Genomic DNA, 22,056 nt, shown 5'->3' with positions numbered 1-22,056 from the left:
GCTGATCTACAATGTGATTGACAGTGGCATCACTTTAGATCTGTTGAATGTATTATAAATAATTAAATGTGTGGCTGCATATATGTTAGAAAGATTTTGGTTTCATGTTCACTGATTCTTTACATAGTGAGTTTGTTATATCAACTATTCCAAGTGAGGACCAGATGCTTCCTAACAGGAAAACTAATTGTTCTAAACTATTCCCAACCTCCTAACAGCTGTCTAAAGAATAGTATTGGTTAAATCTTAGGACTGAATCTTACATGTGAGCAACAGGCAGGTGATTACGCAGTGTTAATGTCACCAGGCTAGTAATTCAGAGTCTCAGGCTAATCCTCTGGGGAATTGAGTTTGAATCCTATGATGGGATTGTGGAATTTGAATTCAGTTAGCAAATCTGGAGTTATAGTGACCGTGAAATCATTGTCGTAAAATCCCATCAGCCCTATTAATGTCCTCTAGGGAAGGAAATCTGCTGTCCTTATCTGGTCTGGCCTATATGTGACTCCAAATCCAGAGTAACTCTTAAACTCCCACTCTCAAACTCTTGCTGTGAAAATTCTATTCGTTCTTGCTATAGTTTCAGGCCTTTGCCGTTGAAGTCTTTGCTTTAGGCTGTCCATATCTCTCTCTTTCTCATCTTTAATGCTTTTTCCTGCAGGGGATATACATTAGCCCTGTCCAAATGCATAAAACTGCACTTTCCAAATCAAACAACACCTACCAGTCATGAGTCCAGTCCTCCAGCAAATCAAGATCTGCCTGCAAGAATTGAGCATTGCTTGTTGTTCTAACGTTGATGCAGACTCTTGCATTATCTGTGAACTTGCAGATTGTGACCTCAGTACCCATATCTAAGTATGAATAGAATAGTAAACAGCAATAATCCCAACTGCAGGCAGCATTGGTGGCCAGTCTCCGAATAGGTCTGAATCCATCCATTGCAGCTTCATTTTTATGGTCTTGCAGAGCATCTGTGCAATTCCCTGAGGACTCTTTGGTAGATCTCATTAGGCTGGCTGCTGATCTGTTTTCTGCTTCTTAGTTTTACGTAAGTTAATGTGTTCATCTGTATTAAATTACTTGCTTTATTATTAAAGTAGTCTTTTAATATTTCTGATGTAGCCTGCACGTCCATCATAACCTTTTCTGGAGTTTCTGCCAGTGGTCCAATGCAGTTTATGACAGTTGTGTGATTTTCACACAACTGAAAAAGCTTTACCCATTACTTCCACAAATGCCCTTTAGGCTGACCCAATAACCTTTAATTTTTTAACTGTTCTTTTTATGTATTTTTGTCTAGTTGACTATCATTTGCCTTTAGTCTGGTCAGCTGCTTATCTGTAGGAGAAAAGAAGCTCTTATACATGTCCATTGGAATCATTCCCAAACCCTATTTCCCATGAAGGTTCAAGTCATGAAAGTTGCTTACTTTTCCATTTCAAACAATGTAAAAATCCTTTTGGATAGTGTTTTCAAAATTAATTTTTCACTTATATTTTGGAATAGCTACCTTTGAATCATCTCGACGAGACCGAATGGCAACAGCTCGGCAGCACAGGGCAAGGCAACGTGCAAAGAACAAAGATGCCATTCCACAACCAAGGAAACGGGTGAGCTTAATCTTTTGTTATCAAGCTTGATTACAGCACTTGATTAATGTATTTATATAGCAAATTTATTAATCACTGGGGAAGTGACCCACATTAAAAAGTACAAATTCTAGTTAATTCTGGCCGTTAAACTTTTTTGACGAGCTGTTTTGCCTAACTCCTTCAGGGAAGGAAGAAGTCTATCGTGGGGTACACCAGAGATGTTTTACAGGAACCTGTACCTGGTGGAAATGAAGTTGGTCTGTTTCTAAAGTATATGTATGGTGTGAAGGCTTGGAAAAGATGGGTACAGTTTAGGAACGAAAAAGGAGATCCCACAGAGGAGCTGCGGTTTGGATGTAAGTTGTTAGAGGAGGCATTGACCTCAAATGGATCCAAATTGAAATTAGTTCTTTGTAGCCAGTCTTCCACATTATTCAGTAAATCACCCAAGACAACAATGAGAGAACATTACAAGTATATTGTTTTCTAAAACATGTGCCTGTTGATATGCTGATTGTCTATCAAAAAGTATGTAACTAATCCATTGGCAAGTAGTTCCAGTCTTATTTCCCGTTGCCATGGTGGTAGATCCACCTGTCATTTTTGATCTCAATTTTGATATTTTTCTTATTTTCGCTTTTTACATTTTTAGGCCTCCACATTAGCATATCTAAGCCAAGGGAATGGCATACAAACTGCCCCCAAGGTTTGCTGATCCTGCCTTATAATTGAGTAATGAGGTTTCTAATGTGGAATGTTGATCAGTTTTTTTCTCTTAACTCCCTGGAGACAAATGCCAAAATCTCGGCTTGGTACCCTGATGGCACACCTTGCTGTAGTACTTGAAATTGCATATTTTTCTGATTCCTCTTTTCCTGTAGGCAAATAAAGAAAGAAATTGCATTGATAGTGTTTTCAGCTTCTCAGGGTCTCCTGAAACGTTTCACAGTAACTGCATGAAATGTAGATACTTCATTTGGGGGTATATGATGCTATCAATGTGCACTAAAGCCCCACAGTTAGCATTATGATAAATGATCAGTTAATTTACTTTGAGAGTTGATGGAGGAATTGTTATTAGCCAAAATAACGGGAAAATTCCCTGTGCTTCTTTGAAAGAGTGCCGTGAGATTCTTTATGTAAATAAACAGCTAGGACCTTGACTTATCGTGGTATCCTCTGACAGTGAGAGACTTTAAACACTGATGAAGTGTCCGCATAGACTGGACTGAAATTCTGGAAGAAGGCTTGAACTTACTGTCGTTCCACGTTGATCAAGATGCACGTGGTGGGCATGGGTTTTGCTCTTGGGTGCAGCCCAACATCCAGGCTAATGCTAGCTGCCAGGAGATTCATTAATCTAAACTTTCTTCCAATAGCATCCCACCCCAGATAAAAACTTATGGTTTAGAGATTTATAGAAACATAACCCAGATGTACCCTTATTTAAAAAAAACAAATCTCTTGGTTTCAGTAACCATGTTTGTTTTGTGATTGGTGATGACATCTTATTGATGACCCATGTAAATTTATGTGCAGCTCGACCAATTAAGCTAAAGGAGGACATTCTTTCATGTACTGCTGCTGAGCTCAGTTATGGACTCTGTCAATTTATTCGAGAAGTACGACGACCAAATGGAGAAAAATATGAGCCAGACAGCATTTTCTACCTTTGCCTAGGAATTCAGCAGGTATTACACAATATTATTCACACTAAACTGAATGGAATTCATATGGAGCCTTTTGTTTTGCAGTTTAAAAGGATACAGTGTTACATGGGATGTAGTTATACATATCCATGCAGACCTGTATTTTTTTATGATGACTGTATTAAATTGTGTCTTGTGGGAAGACCTTCAGTTGGTGTCACACTGACTGGTGTTTGCACCTGTCTGTTATTAAACTGCAATTAGTTCGAGAGAAGCAGTGGAAAATTACAGTAATGTTCCATCAAACCAGAGAATGATTTTACTCCATTACTTTATACTTTTACAGGTTGATTTTTCTTTATAAATATAGATCCATGTAACGTGCTCTTGTCATCAGGAGATGGCTTCAATTTTTCTACTTATTTTTACTTTAAAATTTTTAAAGTATTCAGACTGCCAACCAAAGATTTACAGTGGTTAAAGATTTAACAAAGAAGCTTATCAGGAGAAGGATAATGAGAAACTTTGAATGTCCAAATTATTCAGGTCTGGAGGAGATAATCAATTTTCAATTCTGTTTTCATAAAAGAAGCCTTCCTGTGTAGGTCAGCATGAACTCTCATTGTTTGAAATCAGTCGTCACTTTTAAAAAAGTGACCATTTTCCCTATAGTGATAACACATGCTGTTTTGGAGAACCCAGTTCCCAATTAATATCATGTGTGGTATAAGGTTGACAGACTTGTTGGATTTGGGTACTATAAATTAACAAAATAAAAGTTTCAATCTAATATTGACAATAAAAGTTTGTGTCAATACAACTTTTCACTCAGGTGCCCAGAGTAATCTTTATAAAATATAGAAAAACAGAAAATAGGAGCATGAGTAGGCTATTTGGGCCTTCGAGCCTGTTCCGCTATCCATTATGATCATGGCTGCTCATCCAACTCAATAGCCTGATCCCACCTTCCCCCCATATCATAGATAGAACATAGAACAGTACAGCACAATACAGGCCCTTCAGCCCTTAATGTTGTGCCGAGTTATGTCTAAACCCAAGGTCAAGCTATCCCACTCCCAATAATTCTGGTGTGCTCCATGTGCCTATTCCAATAACTGCTTGAAAGTTCCTAAAGTGTCTGACTCCACTATCACAGCAGGCAGTGTATTCCACACCCCAACCACTCTGAGTGAAGAATCTACCTCAGGCATCACTCCTGTATCTCCCACCATGAACCTTATAGTTATGCCAAACTTACATCCTTTGAACCCTTTTGCCACAAGAACTATATCTAACTCCAACTGGAAAACATACAATGTTTTGGCCTCAACTACTTTCTTTGGTAAAGAAGTCACAGGCTTGCCACTCTCTGGGTGAAGAAATTTCTTTTCTCAGCCTAAAAGGTTTACCCTGCATTTTTGGACTATGACCCCTGGTTCTGGATACCCCTACCATCAGGACCATACTTCTTTCATCTACTCTGTCTAGTCTTGTTAGAATTTTAGAGGTTTCTATGAGATCCCACCTCATCCTTCTGAATTCTAGTGAATATAATCCTAACTGCATCAATCTCGCCATCGTTTCTGCCATCCCAGGAATCAGTCTTGAAAACCTTTGCTCACTCCCTCTATAGCAAGAGCATCCTTCCTCAGATAAGGAGACCAAAACTGCACACGTTTTCCCAGGTATGACTTCACCAAGACCCTGTATAATTGCAGCAGGACATCTCTGCTCCTGTACTCGAATTCTGTCATTATGAAGACCAATGTATCATTTACTGCCTGTTGCACCTGCATGCTCCTCTTCAGTGACTGGTGTACATGGACACCCAGGTCTCATTGCACATTCTCCTCTCTCAATTTATAGCCAATTAGATAATCTGCCTTCCTGTATTTGCTACCAGTAGATAACCTCAGATTTATTCACATGATATTACATCTGCCATGCATTTGCTCCCTCAACTCAGCTTGTCCAAATCACACTGAAGCATCTCTGCATCCTTTTCACAACTCACCCTCCCACCCAGCTTTCTGTAATCTGCAAATTTGGAAATATTACATTTAGGTCCCTCATTTAAATAATTTGATCCCTCAACTAAATCCCAGCAATACCCCATAAGTCACTGCCTACCATTCAGAAAATATTAGTTTTCTATCCATCTCAATGCACCACCCCCAATCCTATGTACTTTAATTTTACATGCTAATTCTTCTATGGAGAAGTCTTCTGAAAGTCCAAATAAACCACATCCACCAGCTCCCCCTCATCAACTCTACTTGTGACATTCTCAAAGAATTTCAGTAGATTTGTCAAGTATGATTTTCATTTCATAAATCCATGCTAACCCTGTCTGATTCTGCCATTGTTTTCCAAGTGTCTGCTATTAAATCTTTTATGATGGACTCTCCCATTTTCCCCAAGACCAACGTCTGGTGACTGGTCCATAAGTGTGGCATAGTGGTACAGTGGTTAGCATTGCTGCCTCAGTGCTAGGGATCCAGATTTGTTTCCAGCCCTGGTCGCTGTCTGTGTGGAGTTTGCACTTGCTCCCCTTGTCTATATGTTTCCTCTGGGTGTTGTGGTTTCCTCCCATAGTTAAAAGATTGTGGGTTAGGTTGATTGGTCCCATGCTAAAATTGACCCTGGTGTCAGGGGATTAGCAGGATAAATGTATGGGGTTGCGGGAATAGGGCCTGGGTGGGATTGTGGTCTGTCCAGACTCTGAGCCAAGTGGTTCCCTGCTGTGCTGTGGGGATTCTATAATTCCCTATTTCCTCTCTAACTCCCTAATTAAATAAACATTAGTTACCCTGCAGTCTATTGGAATTGTTTACAGAGTCTATAGAATCTTGGAAGATAACCACCAATTCATCCATTATTTCCAGGGCCACTTCCTTAAGTAGTCTGGGATGCAGATGATTAGGATCTGGAGATTTATTGACCGTCAATCCCATCAATTTCCCCAGTACCATTTCTGCACTAGTACTGATTTCTTTCAGTTCCTCCCTCTCAATAAACCATGTGTTCCCCAACATTTCTGGTATGTCATTTGTGTCTTCCTTTATGAAGATAAAAACAAAACAGGTGTTTAGTTGGTCAATCATTTCCTTATTCCCTATTATAAATTCCCCTGTTGCTGACTGCAAGGGATCTATATCTTCCCAATCTTTTCCTCTTCACGTGCCTATATAAACTTTTGTATCTAGTCACTACCTAATAAAAATGTTGCTATTATTTAGTACACAGCAGGGATATTTAAGAGTTAGTGAAATGCAAAGCGATGTCAATCCATAAAGGAGAACAAATAAATCTTGTTAAGGACTGTGAAATTAAATTCATGTCTTGCAATTATAAGCTTGTACAATGCGTTACAATAAACTAGCTTTGGTGTTTAGATTTGACACTTGGTAAATGTAAGAGTTCATTTTCATATAGTATGGGCACCAGTTATAGTACAGTGCCACAATATCTTTCCTTGTTTTCTGTTTGGTATTGATTGGTTTATCTTCATGTGTAATACCGATGAGCATTTTAACAGCAATTATTGTTGCACTGAATTATACTGAAGTTGAGTCTGAATGCTGATTTAACCAGCACACAGGATCAGTGACTGCAAAATGGAATCATAGAATCTCTACAGGGCAGAAGGGTCGTTCAGTCCATCGAGCTTACACTGGTAGCAATCCCACCCAGGCCCCCTCCCCGTAACTTCACACACTTACTCTGCTAATCTCCCTGATACTAAGGGTAATTTAGCACGGCCAATGCACCCAACCCACACATCTTCGGATTGTGGGAGGAAATTGGAGCACCCAAAGGAAACCCACGTGGACACTGGGAGAATGTGCAAATTCCACACGTTCACCTGAAGCTGGGATTGAATCTAGATCCCTGGCGCAGTGAGGCAGCAATGCTAACCCCTCTTCTACCGTGCCACCCTAGTGAGGAAGTACTTCGTTTGTAGCCGATTGCTGAAATTGTAGCACACCCTATGCCCTACTCCTTATATGTGATCGGCCACTTTCAGTTCACTACCCCTTTTTGGGGTGTTTAATGAGCACTCGATTCAGCTGAAAAAAAAGGTGTGTGCCGTTGAATTGTTTGTTTCATTGAAGTCTGCCTTGTTACTGAAAGGATTGGAAACAACTGCTCTAAGTATCTCATCAAATGATTTTCTGCCTCATCTGAGGAATCATTTAACCTGCAGTTTGTGTTTGCTCTGCAGTTTAGGCAGGAACTGAGTATGACAAGAGATTGATCGCTGCAGCATTGTTAAACGTTCCAGTATGAAGCTTCAGCACACAAACAATGTGTAATTTTAAATGGTCCTACAATGCTATTAAAGACGTTCTTGCTTTAAACAGGCCTCTGCCATTCAGTCAGTTAAATATTGCCATTTGACCTCCTGGAATTGTGTTAAGAATTGAAGCCAGATAGGGAGCTCATGTTCTCGACCAATGAGATAATGTTTTGAAAACTACAAAATTCAGATGTTTTGCTTTCTTTCAGTACATTTTTGAGAACAGCCGGATTGATAACATCTTCACAGACCTTTACTACTCAAAGTTCACCTCTGAACTTACGAAGGCTCTGAAATTTTGGCAACCGCAGCTTCTCCCAAGTGGTAAGTGTCTGTACTCCTCATTTTGAGAACAGTAATACCATTTTGATAATATGTCTGTTTACATGAACTGTAGCGTGCCTTAGTCATTTCATAAAAAGTTAAGTTTGGCATTATTCTTGGGCAGACTCCAGCATAACATTACAGCATGGAATCCATTGGGAGTTACGGCAAGTGGCAATGCGGCTCTCGTGCATAGAGTTGGAGAAGTGCGCTTTCTATTCCGTTATATGCATTAATTTATGTAACTGTTTCATTTATATTAAAAAAAAGTCTTTTGTTAACTCCTTTGATCAGGAGATGCATATTTATGGCTTCCAGGCATCCTCCTGTAGGGGTATTTCTGCATCACCTCAGTCAACTGTGTGTTTCTTCCAAATTTGAGTTTCCGAATAGCCCTTTGCCTTATGTCACTAGAGACACTAAAAAATCCTAACCAAAGGGGAAGAACATTTATATACGTGACTACTTGAAATTCAGCCCTTTTTGTTTTGCTTTACCCCTTGAAGCACTATGCACTCATGGAAAGTTATCTTAAGTATTTTTGATATTGTTCCCTTCTGAGGAAAAATAAATTACCAAGTACCAATTTCTAATTCATGTGTTTTAAAACTGTGAACCATTCTGCTTAAAAAAAGTGGTGGCTTTATGGTCAAATGTCAAAACTAAGGATTTGGGTTTTCTGTTAACCTCATGATTGGATTATTGGCCTGTTTCTCACAGGATGGTTACAGTATGGTAACCCAGAACTACATTATGCCTCAATTTGATTAGAGTTTATCTGCCAACACGTAATTGAGCTTGTAACTATTACATAATTTCACGGCCCTTCAAAGTGGTTGATTGAGAAGACACATCATAGATCATAAAATCCTACAATGCACCGACCACAACCCCACCCAGGCCCTATCCCCGTAACCCCATGTGTACCCCCCACTAATCACTTGACACTAGGGTCTATTTAGCATGGCTAATTCACCTAACCCCGACATCTTTGGAGTGTGGGAGGAAATAGGAACATCTGGAGGAAACCCACGCAGACATGGCGAGAACATGCAAACTCTACATTGACAGTTACCCAAGGCTGGAATTGAACCCAGATCCCTGGTGCTGTGAGGCAGCAATGCTAACCACTGTAGCACCATGCCACACATATAACCTTGTGCGGTTCATTCAGATCCCAGATGCTCTCTTTTGGTGCTATGTATGTTCTTGAGATAGATGCAAGAATCATTAACAAGTTGAAAGGAAAAGGCATCTGGATGGGTACGTGAATAGGAAGGGAGAGAGATATGGACCAAGTAAGGGCAGAAGACTTTTTTTAGTTTGTAAGGGCATCATGATCGGTCCAGGCTTGGAGGTCTCAATGACCTGTTCCTGAGCTGTATTTTACTTTATGAACAGCATACTCCCCGTGCTTGATGCTGAACTCACTGTCTCACTGTTTTGTCTGCAGGCCAGTTATTTTGTCGAATTGAAGAAGAACATTTATGGGAGTGTAAACAACTTGGAGCATATTCTCCGACAGTCCTGCTCAACACATTACTATTTTTCAACACCAAGTACTTCCAGCTGAAAAGCATCAGTGAACATATGAAGCTTTCTTTTGCTCATGTAATGAGATGTACAAAATCTCTGAAACATAACACAAAACTGACCTACCTTCGATTCTTCCCACCCATGTACAAAAAGGACAAAGATATAGGTACAAAAATACTTTATTTTTCTTACCAAATGTTTGACAGCATATTGGGGCACCACTTGGTGAAATTCTATCACAAAATGGCAGCTAGTTCTTGTGAGCACAAAATGATCCAAATAGTTTGTGCTGAAATAAAGTAAGGAAACTTCAAGTCTTCCTCTAGCCACATGCTTGTTAATCAAATTGTGACCTGCAAATTAAACGTTACCCATGAACTGAAGCTGTCCAGTTCACAGTACACTTCTCTCTAATGCTGTGTGGCTGATCCTACAGTTACCCATTAATCTACATTGGCCAATGGAACTATCTGAACCTGAGTAGGGTTTCCACACTTGTTCCCATTATTTCAATGCACGTTGCTCAGGAAACAGTGGAGTACAATGTGAATGCCACTTTGTAGCTATAACTACAAAGTTATAGCTTTGTAGTTATAGCTACAATGGAGCTATAACTCCAATGAACTCCATTCACTGGACAGTGGAGTTGTCCAGTGAATAATGTTTAAAGCAGTTAAGATTTTAAGTATTTACAGTAGTAAGAAGATTCCTTGTTCAGTGTTTTGTATTTTTCATGTGGAGAATTTCCTATGATGCAGAAGTAATCTATTTATATGCAAGGTCCTGTTATCCTCTGGCCTAGTGCATTCTCTTGCAATTGTAGCCCTTCAGGTAATAGTTAACTGCACTTCGGACAAGGCAATCAGACAGCAAGTGATTGGTGGCACAAGTGCTTTGCCAATAGTGTATTCACCAAAAATTTAATGTTGTTTTGAGTGGTTTCAACCTTAAGTTTGTAACTGCAGAGGTTGTGCAATAATCCAGCTATTGTGACTGCAGCCCATTTAACCATCTGTGCAGAGGTTAATGAAAGGGGAATGATTCTATTCAGTTTGACAACGTAGAAAATTATCAGAAGCAGCACCCTTGTATCTTCCTTAATGACTGAAATTCAAGAAACTGATAATGTTATCTAGGAATCCAGATTTCTATGGAAATTCAAGTTATCTCAAGATGGATAAAGAATGCGCCTTTCAAATGTCAAACACAATTAATTGACAGTTCAGGGCATCAGATCAAGACATTGGTCTGTATTGTCACAGAGAAAAGAGTATGGTGATGAGATGTGACATGGTCCAACACACACACAATTCATTTAAAACAAGACATAATGCGCTTTTACAATATGCAGTTTTTATCTTTAGGATCACAGTCAAGCAGCCTGAGGGATTCCTGTAACAGTGTCTTGTCAAATCAGTGTGGTGCTGAATTTTTCCCTATATTTTGAGATCTTTCATAGAAACAAAAGAGGAAAGTTAATAGGCTGAGAAAAACAGGAACCAAGTCTAAACCCAGTACTGATGATGCCATGGGGATAGAAGAGATAATGTTGTATTTGCTGATTTGTGTTTCTAATGTAGATAAGTTGCAATTTGGAAAAAGGAAACGCAGTGAAGAAGAGGAGGAAGGTGCTATGGAAATGGCTGAAAACACTGATAATCCACTCAGATGTCCAGTACGCCTCTTCGAATTCTACCTGTCTAAATGGTATGCTATCAATTTTTGTAAAATCTGTCTTGAAAGATGAAATTAACTGTATATGAAATGCAACAAATTCAGTGTTTACAATAGAAATGGAAAATGCTTAAAGCACGCAGGAGGCAGACAACATCTGTAGAGAGTGAGAAACAGTTAATGTCTCAGGTTTCAAGGAAGAGTCATCAACCTGAAAACAGGTGTGTTCAGAGGCAAGGAAAGAAGAAATAATAAAAGGGGAAGTCTCTGCAAAGGTGTAAGATAGGGGACATTAAATGACAACATGGATAATGTTACAAAGCAAAAGAGGATAGTATTGGAATGAGTACAGAAGCAAAAAATGGCTTGAGAGGAGGTGTAAATGGTATTAGCAGATTATTTACCAGAGCTGCCATTGAAAATGAGAAAATGAAGCCAAGAAACAAAAGTAAAAAATTGAACGGTGATTATGACGTGAAATTGTTAGATTTGGTGTTGGGTTGGGAAGGCTGTGAAGTACCTAAATGAAAGTTGGGCTGCTGATCCTTGAGCTTCGTTGGAACCGTGTAGGAAGCTGAGACCAGAGTGGGAGCTTTAAAATGCTTGGCAAATGGAAATGTAGGGTCGTGCTTGGAGATTGTATTCAAGTGTGTGGCAAACCTGTTACAACATATCTGTTTGGGCTCCTGATTGTAGAGGAGACTGGAATGTTATCTGGTATTAAATTGAAAGAATGACAAGTAAATTGCTGTTCTATCATGGAGTGTTTTGCAGCCTTGGGTGACGATTAGGGAAGAGGTAAAATTGCAGATGTAACATCTCCTGAGCTTGCATGGGAACGTACAGTGGGATGGGGGAGGGAGTGCGGCGGGTGACTAGGATGTTGTGGAGGGAATGCGATTTTTGAAATGCGGAAGGGAGAGGAGAGGGGAAGATGTGTATAGTGGTGGAGGTGGTGCAATGAAGATTGTCTGTTGAATGTGGAAACCTTGGGGTGGAAAGCAGGGGCATCGGGAACCCTGTCATGGTCCTCAGAAGGAAGAGAAATAGTGAAAACAGGAAATAAAATGGACTCTGAAAACTACAGTAGGCTGAGGTGGCGTTCTTATTTGAGCAAAAAGAAAAAAATGTTGGATGCACTGTTATGGAATGCTGCAAGGTCAGAACAACTGTGACTGATATGGAGAAATTGGGGGAATGGGATTAAGCCAGGAATGAGGAATTGTTGTCCATTAACAACGGGAGGTGGTGAACGTATGGTGGATAATGGGGAGATTGGGTGCAGTTGGGTGATTTTGTTCGGATCCACACGCGTGACCTTGAGTTTGTGGTCACCTGTCATTTAATACTCGGCTCTGCTCTCACTCCAACTTTTTGTACTCAGACCCAAGGAACAACACCTCACCTTTCATTTATGCACTTTACGTCCTTCTGGATACAACACTTGATCAGCAATTTCAGGTTGTGATCTTATCATCTTTTGCATTTTGCTTTGTTATTCCCATTTACACCTCCTCCAGACTCATCTTTTGTTTCATGTTCCATTACTATCTCTTTTTGTTTTGCAATGCCATTATAGTTGTCATTTCATCTCTCCTGCCTTCCACTGTCACTAGCATTCCCTTTTATTCTTCCCCTACTACCATGCTTTCGTGCTTGGTTACATCTCCAACTCTTTTCAACTCTGAAAGCTCATCAACCTGAAGCGTTATTTCTGTTTCTTTCTCCACGGATGCTGCCAGATCTGTTGTGCATTTCCAGCGTTTCTGTTCTTATTTCGTGTTTCCAGAATTAGCAGTATTTTGCTTTTGCATTGATGTTTACATATTGGCATTCTATTTGAAATAAAAAATTAATAGTTCTTTATAATTAATAAAAAGTTAACTAACCAGATGTATTTTCAACTGCTCAATAGTTCTGAGAGTGTGAAGTCAAGAAGTGACGTTTTCTACCTTCAGCCGGAACGCTCGTGTGTGCCTGATAGCCCCATGTGGTATTCAACTTTACCAACTGACCCTGCCATTTTGGATGCCATGTTAACTCGTATTCTCATGGTGAGGGAGGTTCACGAGGAACTTGCAAAGGTCAATCATGAGGATGCTGAAGAGGAAGATGCGTTTGAATGAACTAGATTTTTATCCATTTTTAAGCACTGAATTTTAGAATGCATGTACCCATGAAGAGTAACAGACTGCTAAAAGTATAGCATACTCTTCCTGTGGGTTAATTTGGGGGACAGGAAAGGGAGGATTGATAAACACACTGGTCAAAAAAAAATTGATGTTGATAATTAAATTGACAAGAAATCTTGGTGCTTTTAAACAATTGCGGTTTAAATATTTTTTTGTTAAAGACAAGTGATGTGGATTTGTTTTTATCCCACGCCGATTCACTGGATTTTCATTGTGAAAACCAATGCAACAAATTCATTTATAGGGAGAGTGGGAAAACTGGGTGGGTGGGGAGAGGGCGCAAGGAACACGCCAAGAAGTATTTAAATGGCAATACTACCACTTTAGAATGTTGCAGCCACGTTTGAAGGTCATAGAGACAGTATTTCGCCATTTAAATGTTAACACCTATGAATGAAAACACAATGTTTAGTTCCTAGATTGCTGTTAACTGTGAAATTTTTGTTTTTAAAAAAATAACATTGAAATGCATCTACTAACCCCTTGTTAAAATGTTCTGTGCTCACATTTCATTTAGAGGAGATCCGTGTGCTGTAAGTTTAGGTGTAGATGTACACATGAGTATAAATTTGTATATTTTGAAGGTGATGGGCAGCTAAAAGGATGTTGTTATAAGTTTAGGTTCTTGCCGATGTTTTTGTACATACATTTTAATTACATTTATATCTTTACTGTGTATAAAATAATTGCTTATGTGAAGCCTGGTCAGACTTTACATACTCCGAACTCATTACATTTGTAGAAAAACCCAATGTACTCCTTGTTATATAATACAGTTTGCATTGTAGTAAACAGGCGTTTGTGTGAAAGTACCTTTTACCTCTACATTAGCCGAGAAACGCACTGTTCCCCGTTTGCGTATACAATGGGGAACTTGAAAGTAGTTAATACACTAGATACAGTTTTGAGTTTAGTTTCGCAAAAGACGTTTTGTACATGGAAATTCTGTGAACTAGACGCATTGTTTTTTTCCCCATTAGGAGGGAAGTTTTAATTTTTTTTTTGCTTCATTCTATTAACAAAAGTATATCATTTACTCACAATTTCCCAACCCAGGCAGCATACCTGCTGCTGGACTGAAAAATACAAGTAGAAGATGTAGAAAAGTGGTGGAGGAGGAAATTATTTATTTTTTATAATTTTCTCCGTCCCTTCCTGTGGATATATATTTAACTAATGACCTGACAGGTGAATTCATTTACAGTCTCAACGAACTATGTTCAAAGGAGCTCCACTTAGACTATTGCAGTGCTGTACCCGATCTCAGATTTTCATTTCTTTCCAGCCCAGCTTGATGATAGGTGCTCAGAATCACTGAATTTACCCTTAAATTTCCTTTTGGAACTGGAAAGCACTCACCAGTCAAACTTGTGTCCTTTTATTCTGAGGCACTGTGTTTTGGTGAACCTGATTTCAGTTAATTTTCAAAAGAAATCTAAGTTCATTTTACTAAGGATTAGAAAGATGGAACAGTCACTGAAACTTAGTTTAACACCTGAAGGAGCTGACTGATTTAGGGAGATTTTCCATTTCCGCACCCCCTCCCAGCATTTGCTAACAGCAGCTATTTGGAAATTATCCACTCCTGTGAATTTTCATCCATTAATCTTAATGTAGGAAAATCTCATCCCTAATTCATAGGCTTTCCTCTGGATTTGCCTATTGTTTATGTTTGTTTCTTTCTAGTGAACTTCTTGGCAGAAAGCTTAAACTGAGAAACCGAAGATTTTTCCACTTGCACCTCGTGTCATCAGTAATCCATCTCCAGTTTGGATAAACCATTGGTTAAGATACAGGGTGAAACTCCAGCGTCCCAACAATGTGCCTTAACCACTATCTAGAAGAGCATCCCTAATGCATAATGTAAATATTCCATTTCCAGTCATTATGTGACAGTACTAATTTAGTGTTAACTTGTGCTGAATTCTGAACACTGTTGTGCTGAGGGCTTGCACTGGGTTCTGACTGCTTGAATTCATTAAATTTCAAGCCATCACCAGCGTCAGGACCTAGCTAGGTCAAATTCCAGACCCCAGAGATGAGAGGATAGTGTTTCTAGCCTATTGCTAGAGTTTCTAGCCTATCATCTCATCTGACTGCAAGTGGTCATCTTGAATGTTGCAGGATGTCTCTCGCCTATTACCAAGTCATGTAAATCTGAGGGGAGGTAAATTAAAGTTAGCTAAGTACATTTTCTGAAACATTTTCAGTTAGTAAAAAGGATGAGATGAAATGTTTGGCGTTGGGGAAGAATTACCTAGTTTGGTTTTCAGACTTTGACGTATTTTACAAATTTCTGAGCAACTCTTGAATGTTACCACCCAAGAAGTGAATGGTCCTCTCGTGATCGGGTTTTAAATAAAACTGTATGCATTGTAAGATTCATTCCAAATAGAACCAGCAGTTCTTTTCTAATCATTGAAGAGCATAATGACTTTTAATGGCCAAAAGTCAGTGACTGTTATTTTATAATCAATGCATTTTTTCCCTAATTCAATTCTGTTCAGATAATATCACAGTGCTGTAAGTACATTTTAAAGGGGCACAGTCTATTTTTTTTTTGTGGGGTGGTTTTCAGGCAGGCTGAATGTGTGAAATGACCAGAAACAACAACCTGAAATTCCAGTTGAAAAGCCTGAGTATCCAGGATCATGGAGCTGCAGGAATGTTTTAGCACAGTGCTACCTTTTATATTAAAAAAAATCCTTCTAAAAGGTAAAGAACTCTGTGATCATTGCTGTAGATTTTTTTTACACTTCTATTCACAAACCTAGTATAAAGTGCAAGACGTTGTATCAAACGACTATGTCCCTTTAATATTTATCAGTAAGAACTACAGGATTCAGCTGCTGTCATTTATGAGCCTTTTTAAAGTTTTTAGTCAAACTTAATTCAACTTATAGTAAAATGAACAAAAATAAGTGAATATTTATGTTACCTGAATAAAAATTCTTTTTTTAATCTATAGCCATTTGTACTCATTACTGCTTGGATGTCTCTGGTTCAATTGGTCTTGTCTGATGTATGTTAAAATTAATGTAGAAAATTCTCCATAGAAATTGAAGAGAATGGTATTGGTAATATCTTGTCTTACCTTCTGGAGAGGAAGGTAAATCCCACCAGTCCTCAAACTAGAAAATTTGTCTTGTGTAAACAGATTAAGTCTACAGTAATGGAAATGAGACGTGTATAAATTACTGGAAAGTCCCTTTTAAAAGATGTTGAGATTATTTTGCAACAGGAGAATTGTTACAGACCTCTTACTCTTTATAGGTAAATGACTTATTAATTACTATACTCAGGTGTGTTTAAATACCATAGCTGCTTAACATTTCAAGGAATAATGATTCATTATTGTTGGATGAAGCAGCAGTATCTTCCAGCATGTGCAGCCACATTATAATTTGATTACTAAAAGGTCGAGCATTCCACTTTTAATGATTGGCATCACATTGCAGGGAGGAGGAAAAAATCCCAAAATCAGTGAATTTACAGACTGCTAGATTTGAAAAACCTTGGATGATGATCTTTAAATGTAAAATTACACTTGAAGCCACAGAAAGGAATGAATGGCTAGAAGGAAAAGGAGGATATTCTCACAGTTCATAGGCACTATTCTGTAATTATTTCACAGCCTTGAAGTGGTTCTGCTGAGACCTTGTGCAGTTGATATGTTAATTCTGGGGTTCATTACTGCAATAATGAGGAAATTATCAATGTTTGTTGTCATTACAACTGTGAAACCGATGACGAAGCCTGCACCTGCACAATTAAACATGAAAATTGAAAATTTGTCAGTGAATCCCTGCTATTTCGCAAAAGTGCACCATTGAAGTCTCCACAGTCGGAAATTTGAATTGATGTGATCTACCATTTTTATACTTTCTGAAAATACATTGATAATGTTACCTCATTGAATGAGGTGTAATTCAGTTTGTAATAGCACATTACGTTTACAATTTCTGACAAACAACTGGCCGAAAAAACGTCTAATCTTACATTGTCAGCTTTCTCTATTATACGTGCCACAGATTAAAGTTTGTACATAACATTTCAGTTTGCAATGTAATCTCGTGTCTGTTCTCATCTTTATTTTGCTATCTGAAACATTATTAAAAAATGAAGGTTAAATTTTTTTGTTACTTTCTGCTTTGCTGTCTGTGAGAATTATTCAATGCGATTGGCTGCTTAGCCTCGTTGTTGCCATTGATTTCTGGATATCAGAGATGCCCTTGATTCTGGCGTCAGCTCAAAGTAATGCCGAGAAAGAGAAAAATGGATGCTAGAAAGACCGATGGCAACGTTCCCCAAGGATCGAGGCATTTTAAAACAAAGGATTGCAACTTAAGGTGGTATTAAAGCAGATGGCAGAAAAGGTAAATTGTAAGAACTAGGAACAGAAGTAGACGATTTTGCCTTTCGAGCCTGCTCTGCCATTTAATACAATCATGGCTTTAAATAAAAACTACTTGTACTTTAGCACCTTTGCCTAATTGCTCTTTTCATGTTGGTGGGATCTTGCTGTGTACGGATTAGCTCTTTTTTGCTCTCAAGGTCATGTTACAAATGTGAAGGGCACTAAATGTAAATGCAAGTTTATTCTTTTAAATGCTGCATCATGTGTACTGTTCCCCCTCACATCCACTATAATTTTAAGCAGTAAAGTTTGAAAAAAATATTCAATAACATTTCTACCTCAGCAAAGCACCCAGCATAATCAAGGACCCCACATGCCCCTGGCCTACTCTTCCACCTTCTTCACCTGGGAAAATGATGCAAAAGTCTGAGGTCACAGACCAACCGATTTCCAGAACAGCTTCTTACCTGCTGCATCAGACCTTTGGACCTATTATATAGTAAGCTGATCTTTCCCTACACCCTAGCTAGAACTGTAACACTACATCCTGCACCTTCTCCCCTATACACTTTATGAACAGTGCGTTTTGTCTGTATAGTGTACAAACAAACAATACTTTTTCACTGTCCCCCAATACATGTGACAATTAATAAAAATAACGTCAGCAGGAATTGTAGAGATTGCCAACCCCTATGTTCAGTCTTGAGAGTGAGTTGTCCCAAGTAGGTAATATTTCAAAGCAGAATCAGTGACTATTGCCAGATCTGCTAAAACATTCTGTCCCCACCTCCTTTCCCCTCACTCTAGCTCGCTGTTTGCTATCATTCGCCTGACAAGCAAAGCCAACAATAACAATTAGAATAGGACAGGGAAATGATGGAAGTGGCATTAAAAGACCTGCAGTTCTCATAACCCTTATCATCATTATTGTTTTCTCATATGTTTTAATTGTAAAGAGCCATTCGTAAAGGCCACAGAGCAGAAAGGGAACGGCCAGCAAAGTGCTCCAGTAAACATTAAACAAGCTTAGTGATTATGGTTTCCTCTAACCATGAATACATCAAATATCTGTTTAATTGGTACATGCTAATTAACTAATTAACCACCTAATTGACAAGTTGAGATAAGGCATTTTGAAATAGCAACTAGATGCAAAAGTAAAATACCAGGTTTAACGATACAACTGCAGTAACTATGGCACCAGGCACTTCCTGCAGGCGATGCCATTTCCGATGCTTTAGACTGACCTCTCCCTCCAGACTGATAGGCTTATCTTAACAAACATTTCCTGTTTACCTGGTGGGATTTGTTATCTAACAAGTGTTTCAGTGCTTGAGAGGAATATATATTTCAGGTAATTAAGCAAAACAATCTTGTTTTCCTTTTAGTTTGATTAGATAAAGCAGAAAGCGAACCCTGACATGCTATCATACATCATTTTGACAAATGACTCAGTTTGTACAAGTCGGCAGCAGCTTGGCATTTTAGAGTAATGGCATGAACAACGTGATTAAGGAATGGCTGTCTCCATGATGGCTCAGTTAGACTGGGCCTTCTGTGTGCAGACTGAATCACAAAAAGGAAGAAAAAGAAATTGCATTCATAAAGTGTCTTTCACACCCTTAGCGTGGTGGCACAGTGGTAGGCACATTGGTGAACACTGCTGCCTCTCAGTGCTAGGGTCCTGGGTTTGATTCTGGTCTTGAGTGACTGTAGAGTTTGCATGTTTTCCCGGTGTCTACATGGGTTTCCTCCAGGTATTCCAGTTGCCTCCCACACTCCAAGAATGTGTGGGTTACCTGATCAGCCATTGTGGTGCAAAGGAAAACGGAGTGGTAATGGGTTACGCAAAGGAACATTGATCTGTCCAGAGGAGGTTCATTGATTTAAATCCGTTTAGTGCTCTCACCCTGAACTGGAGAATGTCAAATTTTCTTCCAACTTATAACCTTCTTCATCTTCACCAGATCCAACTCCAACTCTTCTCCTCCTTGAACTCTGTCTCAGTAAACCATTGACCAAAATCCACAGCAAGTTCATTGACTTCCATGCCGACCTTGATTATCTCCCACCACTTTTTGTGAGGAAACTATTCCATTCTTCCAGTATCTGCATCTCTGCCACATGATGCCAGCTTCTATACCAGTGTTTCTGATATGTCTTCCTTTTATCTTCATCTGAACATTGTCCAAACTCTCTTGTCCACATCATGACAGGCAGAACCTTCAGCCATTTCTGTTCAGCTTCCCATATTTTTGCTCTCTCTGTAGTCAAGCTAACAGTGGGAGTCTGGATTTCTCTTCAAATGCAGGAAATGCCCCTCCTTTTTCCCTCACCCTTCCTGTTCTAATCTCTTCCACTCAGGGCGACACAGTGGTTAGCACTGCTGCCTCACAGCGCCAGGAACATGGGTTCAATTCTGGTCTTGGGTTACTGTCTGTGAAGTTTGCACATTTTCCCAGTGTCTGCATGGGTTTCCTCCCACAGTCCAAAGATGTGCTGATTAGGTTGATTGGCCATGCTAAATTGACCCTAATGTCAGAGGAATAGCAGGGTAAATATGTGGGGTTACAGGAATAGGGACTGGGTGGGATTGTGATCAGTGCTGACTCAATGAGCTGAATGGCCTCCTTCAGCACTGTGGGGATTTTATATTCTATCACAGATTTCCCTTTGTTCTTATCACACTGCCACCTTCTGTGTCTGTGTGCACTTTAAATCTCTTACATTCCTAATTTTTTTCCAATCCTAGTGAAACGTCACTACCTGAAAAGCTAATTCTCCATAGATGCTGCCAGACCAATTAAGTATTTCAGCATTTTCTGTTTTTATTACACAATGCGGCATGCTAGATTGCTAACCAAAGGAATCATTTGAACTGTTAAATAATTCTTGTTTGTCCTATCGTATAATGCCTGCTGCCTCGTGGCATCACAAGACACAGGACTTTGTAGGTTATGTAATGGTGCAATTGCTCAGCAGAAAACTGAAATGATGTGCCAGTGTGGAGACTGTAGGGAGCTGATTGATATAAATTGGTATTGATTGGCCATCCAACGTTGGGAACACAGCTCCAATGGAAGTTGCGAGAGTGCCACCCTTTTAATCAGGATGAGTATTAGAACACTTCAGCACCTTCAGTTCATCGAATCCAGCTTTCCAGAACAGTAGCTGAGTTTCTGGGTTAATAGTCTAGTGCTAAGATTGCTTGGCCATCACCTACCTTTATGCAATGCCTTGGGACGTTATACTGCTGTGAAGGTGTTACATAAATGCGCTTTTTTCTTGATTTAGTAGAAAGTGCTCTACTGAGCGTGTGCATACATGGACCACAGCATTTAGCTGTGTCCAACTGATCCATAGAATGGTTACAGTACAGTAAATGTTGATGCCATGTTTGTGACAAGTTAGAGTATTCCATTTTTTAGCAAGGACATAGCTCCCATGAGTGAACATAAATGACACCGGCATATATTACAGATTTCACAATTTCATACATGGTGGGTGTACAAATGGATTTTGATATTCTGGAAATCATAGAATCCCTACAGTCTAGGAGGAGGCCATTTGGCCCATCGAGTCTGTACCAACAACACTCCCACCCAGGCCCTATCCCTCTAACCTACGTATGTCAGGACACTAAGGGGCAATTTATCACAGCCAATCAACTTACCGCATGCATCTTTGGACTGTGGGAGGAAACTGGTGCACCCAGAGGAAACCCAGGCAGATGTGGGGAGAATGTGCAAATTCCACACAGACAGTGACCCAAGCCAGGAACTGAACCCAGGTCCCTGGAGCAGCAATGCTAACCACCGTGCCACCCAAATCTTTAGAATTTCCTTTACAACCAAGGATACAACTGTATAAATACAAAAGTAAAATAGGACCACAGCAACCTCCTATCACTGTACAATTTGCACCAAAGTACAAAAGCATTATGTTGAGGGTTGATAAATGGTGCTTTCATTGTTTTTGGCATTTTGCTTTCTTGGTTTGCTTTTAAAAGAAGTGAAATTGGAATGCAAACATTCACTTCCGCATAGCAGGGCGGTAGTGAGGGGGATTCAGTATAAACGCCCTAACTCTGCGCGTGTAAATGAGATTAGAACCCAGCTAAGTTTATCAATAATCAGGGATTCCAGCATAACGAGCCTTATTCAGAGGCCAAACTGATCAGGGAGTTTGAGGTCAAATTCAATTAAAGGAAACCTGAAAGAACATGACTCACAATTAAAACTTACAATTTCAAAGACACAGTTGAACTGAAAAATATCCAAGTGTTGTAATCCAGCCTTCACAAGACCTGTGGCGCCTTCTTACTCACTCACTGCAGGTACAGCTAGCTACTCATCAGATTTTTGTCAGAAAAACAGTAGGGCAACAACTGCCTCAAGTAACCCTGGTACATGACAGGAAATGAAATCAG

The 22,056-nt window shown here is 39.4% G+C and overlaps 1 protein-coding gene across 5 annotated transcripts in view; it reads left to right on the top strand.

Annotated features, from left to right (window-relative positions):
• Positions 1 to 17,401, top strand: part of zmym4.1 (zinc finger MYM-type containing 4, tandem duplicate 1) — a 185,147-nt gene extending 167,746 nt beyond the window's left edge. For all 5 annotated transcript variants that reach the window (XM_080211717.1, XM_080211720.1, XM_080211716.1 and 2 more), the window contains 7 exons: positions 1,510 to 1,613; positions 1,780 to 1,951; positions 3,135 to 3,286; positions 7,754 to 7,868; positions 9,322 to 9,570; positions 10,985 to 11,111; positions 12,994 to 17,401. In XM_080211717.1, coding sequence (XP_080067843.1) covers positions 1,510 to 1,613; positions 1,780 to 1,951; positions 3,135 to 3,286; positions 7,754 to 7,868; positions 9,322 to 9,570; positions 10,985 to 11,111; positions 12,994 to 13,204 — 1,130 coding nt within the window. In that variant the 3' untranslated portion in view covers positions 13,205 to 17,401. The remainder of the gene's footprint in view (positions 1 to 1,509; positions 1,614 to 1,779; positions 1,952 to 3,134; positions 3,287 to 7,753; positions 7,869 to 9,321; positions 9,571 to 10,984; positions 11,112 to 12,993) is intronic.
• Positions 17,402 to 22,056: the final 4,655 nt, after the last annotated feature.

This window comes from Carcharhinus amblyrhynchos, chromosome 24, assembly GCF_965287045.1.
Source record: "Carcharhinus amblyrhynchos chromosome 24, sCarAmb.v2.hapA, whole genome shotgun sequence".
In the NCBI taxonomy this organism is placed as follows: Eukaryota; Metazoa; Chordata; class Chondrichthyes; order Carcharhiniformes; family Carcharhinidae; genus Carcharhinus; species Carcharhinus amblyrhynchos.
The sequence above is the reverse complement of the archived record's forward strand: the minus strand, read 5'-3'. Positions and strand labels throughout refer to the sequence as shown.